The following is a 10,000-nucleotide window of genomic DNA, read 5'->3' on the forward strand; positions in this document are numbered from 1 at the left end:
CGCCGAAGGTCAGTGGATGACTGAGGGGGAAAAGCCCCCGGCTGGCGGCAGTGACAAGCAGCAATGTCTCGACACGTCGAAAATGGACTCGCCCAGGGTGGGGGAAGACCGTCGCGGAGACGCAATAGCTTTAAAGAGTTGTCTCACGGAGGAGTTTAACCTTTTGTGAATAAATTCAATTGTTTTAGTAGGGAAACCTTTTTATTGGCATGACAATGGAATTGCAGGTTTGTTTGGGGAGGAGTTGATGGAAGAACTTCGAGGCTAGAGAAGAAGTTACTGGAGGAAACTTCGAGGCTGGAGAAGAGTATGCTGGAATCTGGGGGAGAGCAGAGCTCCATAGTGAGGAGTTGACCTCTAGCAGTGTGAAGGAGCTGTGAAGAGTACTGTCACGTGTCTCCGTGGAATCAGTGGTAAAGCATCAATGGTGTTTGAAGAGGACTTCATTGTGCAGCAGTTTTGGGAGAACTGCAGAAGTGTTTTGTTGAACATTTTGGAGAGCGTAGAGATGTACATGGTAGTGAGCCTCCAGGAGCAGAACAGAGGTTTATGGTGGATACACAGGAATGTATAAGGGGAGTGCTTGAATGTTTATTGGCGTGTAAGACGCAGTGTAAGGTGAGAGACTGACTGCTTCTTGTGTTGGGAGTATTTATGCAAATGATTCTGGTGTTTCAGCCACAGGCTGAGTTTATTTACTTTTAGGGCTGAGTGTATAATATTGTTATGACGAGATTTCACCCCCAGTGAGGGTAAGCCAAGAGTTGGGCAGCCACTTGATATGGACGGTTGGTGAAGCCAGGATATGGTATTGGATTGCTGCCGGGTTGTAACAGCTTAGAGTGTTGTATGATATTATTTTAATGTTTTCATGTCACGTATTGTATTTGTTTTTTCGTTTATTAAATGTGTATTGTTAGCTGGCGTTTTCTCTTGTCCTGGTGAGGCTTCCCAGAAAGCAGGAGTAAGAGAGAGAGAGAGAGAGAGAGAGAGAGAATTATAGCTGTGGACAGGGTGGCAGAGAGTACTGATTCGAAAAAGGGGGATTTAGGATATCATACCAAACAAGGAGAGAATGGGGAGTCACGGCGGCTCAAGTAGGGTGTGTACACAAGACAACGAGGCCAGTGTTGGAGCCGCACCCCTAAACGTGTGATGCTGAACCCCTCTCCGAGATCAAGAGACGTACAGGGTGATCTCCTGAGTAAATTTTAATCACTCCAGTGTCCATTGTTGGTCGACCGACGGTAGCGGGAGTGCGGCTGTTGAGGTCGGTTCTCTGTTCCGGCAGAGTGGTTGGGGGGACGTTGTCCACCTGCACGCAAGTAACAGTCTGGTGCAACAACCAGAGATCTCTTTGGAGGTTTAAGGTCCATAAGCCCCAATCCCCTCAGGCTCGGGACACGATATATCAGCGTTAAAGACAAACAGAAATAAACTTACCGAGTTAGTCTTGAAGAGCTTCATCTTGGAGACCTTCTTGGGCGGGAACTGTCTGAGGGAGTTGGACCTCCTACTGTCGAACACCACCGTCGTCATGATGGGCTCCATCATGGCGGGCACGACTGCTTGTCACACCTGGGCGGGCTTGGGGGCGGAAGGCTCGGGCAAGGCTCGGGCAAGCTCCCGGCTGCACCAGAGGCTCACCATGAAGGCCCAGTTGAAGGCCAACCACGAAGGAGTCTTTAACGAGGCGTCCACACCTAGATTTAGTGGCAGGTGTGGAGGACCTTAGCACGTGTGTTCCTCAAGTGCCGCCGCCTACTGCACACTAACCACTCACACCAAAACACTAATTATTACACCTGTTGATTGATAGTTGAGAGGCGGGACCAAAGAGCCAGAGCTCAACCCCCGCAAGCACAAATAAGTGAGTACATATAGGTGAGTACTTCCGTCATGCTCCAAGTCTTCCTTCCTCGTTTTCTATATCTCTGTCAGCTTATTTTACACTGACTTTTATTATTAAAACTTAGTCGCGGGTTGGAATATTATATTTCCTGGTCTGTCAGTCTTATTATGACAATACTGCAGCACTGTAATCACTGCCAGTAACACTGTAGCACTGTAATCACTGCCAGTAACACTGTTCACCCGCCACCTTCTCACCGGTTCACCACTAAACGCAACAATTACTAAGCACAATTTTACACATTACCACATTTTCACATTTTTCAATAACAATTATCTCACATTTTCTCATAATGTTATTACCAATTAACAATTATCTCATATTTTCAGCACCAGCTCCCGGTCCTTACACACTCGCACATGTCTGTGTTTACACTAAAAATTATTTACATATTAATTAATAAAATAATTACAAATAATTAAAATAATTTATTCTTAAAATGCAAGTTCTGCGTTACACATGATAAACACACGGCGATTACGAGAGGTATTTACTTGGTGGATATCTTTAGTTACTTGGTGGATATCTTTACTTACTTGGTGGATATCTTTAGTTACTTGGTGGATATCTTTAGTTACTTGGTGGATATCTTTACTTACTTGGTGGATATCTTTACTTACTTGATGGATATCTTTAGTTACTTGGTGGATATCTTTACTTACTTGGTGGATATCTTTACTTACTTGGTGGATATCTTTACTTACTTGGTGGATATCTTTACTTACTTGGTGGATATCTTTACTTACTTGGTGGATATCTTTAGTTTCTTGGTGGATATCTTTACTTACTTGGTGGATATCTTTACTTACTTGGTGGATATCTTTACTTACTTGGTGGATATCTTTAGTTTCTTGGTGGATATCTTTACTTACTTGGTGGATATCTTTACTTACTTGGTGGATATCTTTAATTACTTGGTGGATATCTTTAGTTACTTGATGGATATCTTTAGTTACTTGGTGGATATCTTTACTTACTTGGTGGATATCTTTACTTACTTGGTGGATATCTTTAGTTTCTTGGTGGATATCTTTACTTACTTGGTGGATATCTTTAGTTTCTTGGTGGATATCTTTACTTACTTGGTGGATATCTTTAGTTTCTTGGTGGATATCTTTACTTACTTGGTGGATATCTTTACTTACTTGGTGGATATCTTTACTTACTTGGTGGATATCTTTAGTTACTTGATGGATATCTTTAGTTACTTGGTGGATATCTTTACTTACTTGGTGGATATCTTTACTTACTTGGTGGATATCTTTACTTACTTGGTGGATATCTTTACTTACTTGGTGGATATCTTTACTTACTTGGTGGATATCTTTACTTACTTGGTGGATATCTTTAGTTTCTTGGTGGATATCTTTACTTACTTGGTGGATATCTTTACTTACTTGGTGGATATCTTTAGATACTTGGTGGATATCTTTAGTTACTTGATGGATATCTTTAGTTACTTGGTGGATATCTTTAGTTACTTGGTGGATATCTTTAGTTACTTGGTGGATATCTTTAGTTACTTGGTGGATATCTTTAGTTACTTGGTGGATATCTTTAGTTACTTGGTGGATATCTTTAGTTACTTGATGGATATCTTTAGTTACTTGGTGGATATCTTTACTTACTTGGTGGATATCTTTAGTTACTTGATGGATATCTTTAGTTACTTGGTGGATATCTTTAGTTACTTGGTGGATATCTTTAGTTACTTGATGGATATCTTTAGTTACTTGGTGGATATCTTTAGTTACTTGGTGGATATCTTTAGTTACTTGATGGATATCTTTAGTTACTTGGTGGATATCTTTAGTTACTTGGTGGATATCTTTAGTTACTTGGTGGATATCTTTAGTTACTTGGTGGATATCTTTAGTTACTTGGTGGATATCTTTAGTTACTTGGTGGATATCTTTAGTTACTTGGTGGATATCTTTAGTTACTTGATGGATATCTTTAGTTACTTGGTGGATATCTTTACTTACTTGGTGGATATCTTTAGTTACTTGGTGGATATCTTTAGTTACTTGGTGGATATCTTTACTTACTTGGTGGATATCTTTACTTACTTGGTGGATATCTTTAGTTACTTGGTGGATATCTTTACTTACTTGGTGGATATCTTTACTTACTTGGTGGATATCTTTAGTTACTTGGTGGATATCTTTAGTTACTTGGTGGATATCTTTAGTTACTTGGTGGATATCTTTACTTACTTGGTGGATATCTTTAGTTACTTGGTGGATATCTTTACTTACTTGGTGGATATCTTTACTTACTTGGTGGATATCTTTAGTTACTTGGTGGATATCTTTAGTTACTTGATGGATATCTTTACTTACTTGGTGGATATCTTTAGTTACTTGGTGGATATCTTTAGTTACTTGGTGGATATCTTTAGTTACTTGGTGGATATCTTTACTTACTTGGTGGATATCTTTACTTACTTGGTGGATATCTTTAGTTACTTGGTGGATATCTTTACTTACTTGGTGGATATCTTTACTTACTTGGTGGATATCTTTAGTTACTTGGTGGATATCTTTAGTTACTTGATGGATATCTTTACTTACTTGGTGGATATCTTTAGTTACTTGGTGGATATCTTTAGTTACTTGGTGGATATCTTTAGTTACTTGGTGGATATCTTTACTTACTTGGTGGATATCTTTACTTACTTGGTGGATATCTTTAGTTTCTTCATGAGGCAATAATATAGGTTAAGTGACAGCTCTTAAGTGAGGTAATATGGTACACCAAGTGAGGTAATATGGTACACCAAGTGAGGTAATATGGTACACCAAGTGAGGTAATATGGTACACCAAGTGAGGTAATATGGTACACCAAGTGAGGTAATATGGTACACCAAGTGAGGTAATATGGTACACCAAGTGAGGTAATATGGTACACCAAGTGAGGTAATATGGTACACCAAGTGAGGTAATATGGTACACCAAGTGAGGTAATATGGTACACCAAGTGAGGTAATATGGTACACCAAGTGAGGTAATAAGGTTCATCAAGTGAGGTAATATGGTACACCAAGTGACGCAACACTGTATACTGTGTTTGCGGGGGTTGAGCTCTGGCTCTTTGGTCCCGCCTCTCAACCGTCAATCAACAGGTGTACAGATTCCTGAGCCTATTGGGCTCTATCATATCTACACTTGAAACTGTGTATGGAGTCAGCCTCCACCACATCACTGCCTAATGCATTCCATTTACTAACTACTCTGACACTGAAAAAGTTCTTTCTAACGTCCCTGTGGCTCATTTGGGTACTCAGCCTCCACCTGTGTCCCCTTGTTCGCGTCCCACCCGTGTTAAGAAGTTTATCCTGATCTATCCTCTCAATTCATCTGAGAATTTTGTAGGTAGTGATCATGTCTCCCCTTACTTTTCTGTCTTCCAGTGTCGTAATGTGCAGTTCACGCAGCCTTTCTTCGTAACTCATGCCTCTTAGTTCTGGGACTAGCCTAGTGGCATACCTCTGAACTTTTTCCAGCTTTGTCTTGTGCTTGACAAAGTACGGGCTCCATGCTGGGGCCGCATACTCCAGGATTATTCTTACAAATGCTGTGTACAAGGTTCTGAATGAGTAAGGTTCCCAGCCTTCAGGAACCTGTGTAAGGTCCTTACACAGGTTCCTGAAGACTGTTCTCATGTTAGCCAGCCTCGCATATGCCGCAGATGTAATTCTTTTTTATGTGGGCTTCAGGAGACAGGTTTGGTGTGATATTAAATCCTAGAAATTTCTCTCTGTCCGTTTCATGAAGGACTTCATCTCCCATTCTGTATCCTCTGTCTAGCCTCCTGTTTCCACCACCTAGCTTCATTACCTTACATTTACTCGGGTTGAACTTTAGTAGCCATTGTGTGTGTGTGTGTGTGTAACAGCTAGATATAGTGCTCATATAAGTGTGAAAGGTGTTTATAGAGCAGGATGCAACAAACAACTCCATTACTAGCGACACGGTCATATTATGCAGCTGACTACCCGTCATCTCACTAAATTAGCATATAGACCAAAACGTGACCCCCTTCGCTCACATGTCGTGCGGTCACCCAAACTTACTCGTGTACCACGAAACTAGAATCTTGTTTTTCCCGCATGAAAGTATACCTTCCTACTTTCCATATTAATATTCAGACCCATCTGTGTGCCCATACCTGAATATTAACAGTTTACAATAAGGAATGGAATATTGTTTGCCTGTATAATTATTTCACGCGATAACCTCGTATGGCTCTATGGTGTGCCCTTTGGTGTCTGGGTCACTAATACACGCACATAAACACATACACCTACGAGTGTGGGTGTTGTGATCACCCCCCCCCCCATCCCCCCTGCACCAACCTCACAGGTGGAGGCTGAGCACTGCACCATCTGCAGCCCTCTCACCGCCTGGCCAGCTGTGTGAACAGGGTGATGCTGAGGGTACCACCACTTGGTGAGTACTCACCTGGACGTGACTCACGGCCCAACATGTCTATATTCCTCCGGCTGGAAGATTGCTACCCAGACTAGCGACTCTGGCGAGAGTGGCTGACAAAGCACCCACCGGACAGTCGTCACTGTGAGCAGCGACAAGTCGGACTAAGGTAGAGAAGCGACTTCCTTAAGAATACTTACCACAACACGAACTAGTTCTCATTTATGTTAATGGGTTGAGCCCTACAAGTCATGATCGCATGCCATGTTAAATTAATGAGAAGAGTCGAGACAGACGAGGATTGAAATATACTCCAAGAAAACTTGAGCAAGCTGCAGAGTTGGTCCAAGATATGACTACTTGATTTCAACACCACGAAGTGTAAGGTGATGAAAATGGGGACGGACCACCACGACGGTACACAGTTAAGTAAAACTACCTCTGTAACAATTACATAAATGACCTGAGAGTGGATGAAACACCAAGCCCAACTCCAGAGGCAAATTTCAGAGGAAAAACGTCGGCAACATTCTATAAACTGGCAAAGTTAGAACATCATTCAGAAATCTAAATAAGTAGACATTTAGATCACTGTAGACCGTCTGTGTCAACCATCGGAGACCCCTCGTCTAAAAAAGAAATGAAATTTTTCAGAGGTTTGCAAGTGAAAGAGACTTAAAGAACTTGACAAGAGGAGAGATAGGAGACATGATAGAGACGTGGAAAACACTCACGGAAGATGACAGTGGAAAATGAAGTGTTTCTGAATCCCAATAGAACAATAGAGCACGAATAGACACTTGAGACAGATGAGCCATAGAGATGTTAGGAAGTTTTCATTTAGCGTGGGAGTAGTAGAAAAATGGAATAAAGTAGGAATGGTAGAAAAATAAGTCAGGCTGCAAAGGCGGGGTCCAAGATCTAAAACTCGATCTTGTAAGCACAAATAGGTGAGTACATATACATACGCATTTATTAACAAAATCTTAAAAATATAATTACATTAAGAAAAGTAAGGGAAGGTAAGTGTGAAGAATGGAGAGAGCAGACTGGGGCTCCGAGCACGCTACATATGATCACTTACCTACCGCCAGTACCAGTACTTACCTACCAGTACTTTCCTCTCACTGAGGGAGGGAGGGAATATCAGGGGAAAGCGCCAAGCCATTATGACTATATAGCACTTGGAAGGTTAAGAATTTGGGATGCGACGGTGGGAAGGAATGGTTGCCCAACCACTTGGACGGTCAGGGATTGAACGCCGGCCTGCATGAAGCGAGACCGTCGCTCTACCGTCCAACCCAAGTGGGTGACTGAGGTCTAGTTCATTATGCCCCGCCTACTAGCCTTGTTATACCTGTTGTGTAAGCAGTCCCCGTGGCGTAGTTGTCAAGCACTCGCCCGGCGCTTCCCCAGCGCTTTGGCATGGGTTCGTATCCTGGCCGGGGAGGATTGACCGGGCGCCAATCCTTAAATGTAGCCTCTGTTCACCCAGCAGAGAATGGCTACCTGGTTGTTAAACCATTTGGCGGGTCGTATTCCGGAGACAAAAATAGCATTAAGAAGGTGCCGGAAACGCTACGCGTGCTAGTGGCTTTACACCAATGTCAAAACTCTCGTATATATACACAATAAAAGCAAAACTAATAATAATGCTTCATTATTGTGACACAATATCTTAAAGTTGTGAAGGAGGCGGCTTGCACAACTTCTTCACAACAACAACACGACACTTGTACAGGGTACGAGTATTTCCTTACATTTCTTACACTCATTTGTGATTTCCAGCTTGCACCTGTGTCTTCTTGTACTACGGTCTCTCAACTTACAGTGATTGCTCGTGTTCACCTTGTCTATTCCGCTCAGTATCGTGTACGTTGTTATCATCATATCTCCTCTATTTCTTCGGTCCTCCAAGGTTGTGAGAGTCAGTTAATTCAGCCTGTCCTCATAACTATACCCTTTACGCTCTGGTACTTATCTAGTGGCAAATCTCTGTTCTTTTTTATGTTAGTTTTGTTTCACAAGGCATGGAGTCCAAGCAGGTGCTCTATATTCTAGCACTGGTCTAACAAAAGCTGTGTAGATTGAATTAAACGCGTCTTGATTTATGTTTCTAAACGACGTTGTAATGTTTGCCAGCGTCCCATGTGCTGCTGATGTCATCCTGCCTGTGTGTGCCTCTGGTGTTAGGGAGGGAATTATATCCACTCCCAAACTCCCTTTCTCTCTCAGATTCTTGCAATTGCCTTTCATTAATGGTGTAGACACCTTCTGGTCTTCTTTCTCCCTGCCCCCCTCGTTATTATCTTACACTTATTTGGATTGAACTCCAGCAACCATTTGTTTGTCCACTCTTGGAGTTTGTTAAGATCATTCTGTAACATTCTGCAATCCTCCTCTGTTTTTACATTCTTATTTGTCTTGGCATCGTCCGCAAACATTAACATGTACGAGCTCACTCCCTCGAGTACATCATTAACATAAGTTACGAACAGAAGTGGTCCCAAGACCGATCCTTGGGGACCCACTCGTTACATTTCTCCAGCTGGAGACCTGGCTTCTGACTGTGACTGTCTACGGTACATGCTGCCTCTGACTGTGACTGTCTACGGTACATGCCGCTTCTGACTGTGACTGTCTACGGTACATGCTGCCTCTGACTGTGACTGTCTACGGTACATGCTGCCTCTGACTGTGACTGTCTACGGTACATGCTGACTGTGACTGTCTACGGTACATGCTGACTGTGACTGTCTACGGTACATGCTGACTGTGACTGTCTACGGTACATGCTGACTGTGACTGTCTACGGTGCATGCCGACGTCCTCCTCCTGCCACCACAACAACTACTAAATATTTCACTGTGCTCTACACCCGGAGAGAAGTGACGATCACAGTGACCACAGCCACATTACCAGGCTCCGCCCAGATTGATTCTCTCTCTCGAACTGTACACGTTATTTCCTTGTTGTCACTCAGGGGAAGAGTGCCGCAAATAACAATCCCGGAAGAGAATGTTCACTGCGGAAGAGAATGTTCACAGCGGAAGAGAATGTTCACTGCGGAAGAGAATGTTCACTGCGGAAGAGAATGTTCACTGCGGAAGAGAATGTTCACTGCGGAAGAGAATGTTCACTGCGGAAGAGAATGTTCACTGCGGAAGAGAATGTTCACTGCGGAAGAGAATGCAGCGTTGCGATAGGACAACTATTAAATAAGATGTTCCCGACCGGAAGCCACCGACACCACTGAAATAAAAGAGAGCCAGCAAGGTGGGTAATCACGTGGCAGGTAAGTACCGACACCTGCGCCTGCGCCTCGTCTCAAGAAGGTTGTGTGGTGCGCCACTATCATCAAGACATGCCGCCAGATCCCCTCAAGTCACTACGCCAATTTTAATGTGAAAACATGAATTCTGAGAACCAGCAACCGCTGCAAATTGTATCTAGCTATGGTAGATTTCCATGTTAAATTCAGTAAGTGCAGTGATCACTTACGGAGGCCAGTATAATACACTTAGGATAAGTGTAGGATTTATAAGGATACAGTAACATGGTGTGACTGTGGAGACACCCATTTCAGTGATCTATAACTTGGTAAAGCTTACGACCAAAGTGTAGGACCAAGGACAACTCAGCAAGATAACCGCA

The 10,000-nt window shown here is 42.7% G+C and overlaps 2 protein-coding genes across 5 annotated transcripts in view; both read right to left on the minus strand.

Moving 5' to 3' along the window:
- The window catches only part of LOC123756005 (rho GTPase-activating protein 45), a 975,988-nt gene that overhangs the window by 755,666 nt on the left and 210,322 nt on the right, over positions 1–10,000 (minus strand). For 3 of the 4 annotated variants that reach the window (XR_011221956.1, XM_069300006.1, XM_069300004.1), the window contains exon 1: positions 1,444–2,282. The exons of the other annotated variant lie outside the window; for it this stretch is intronic. Coding sequence is in view for 2 of the 3 variants with exons in the window: in XM_069300006.1 (XP_069156107.1) it covers positions 1,444–1,554 (111 nt within the window). In the remaining variant the exon portion in view is untranslated. Of the gene's footprint in view, positions 1–1,443; positions 2,283–10,000 lie in introns of those variants that run through there. 4 annotated transcript variants of the gene reach the window in all.
- On the minus strand, positions 2,347–6,401 carry LOC123753174 (methyl-accepting chemotaxis protein 2-like). The gene is made up of 2 exons (XM_069300351.1): positions 6,377–6,401; positions 2,347–4,610 (listed from the first exon to the last, which is right to left on the minus strand). The coding sequence occupies exons 1-2, from the start codon at positions 6,399–6,401 to the stop codon at positions 2,347–2,349; spliced, it is 2,289 nt and encodes a 762-aa protein (XP_069156452.1).

The sequence above is a fragment of the Procambarus clarkii genome, chromosome 43 (genome assembly GCF_040958095.1).
Source record: "Procambarus clarkii isolate CNS0578487 chromosome 43, FALCON_Pclarkii_2.0, whole genome shotgun sequence".
In the NCBI taxonomy this organism is placed as follows: Eukaryota; Metazoa; Arthropoda; class Malacostraca; order Decapoda; family Cambaridae; genus Procambarus; species Procambarus clarkii.

Coding starts and splice junctions, on each gene's coding strand:
- LOC123753174 (XM_069300351.1), bottom strand. CDS start 6,401: ATGTTGGGCCGTGAGTCACGTCCAG. Junction 4,611..6,376: donor GGGCCGTGAGTCACGTCCAG/GTGAGTACTCAC, acceptor TGCCTCATGAAG/AAACTAAAGATATCCACCAA.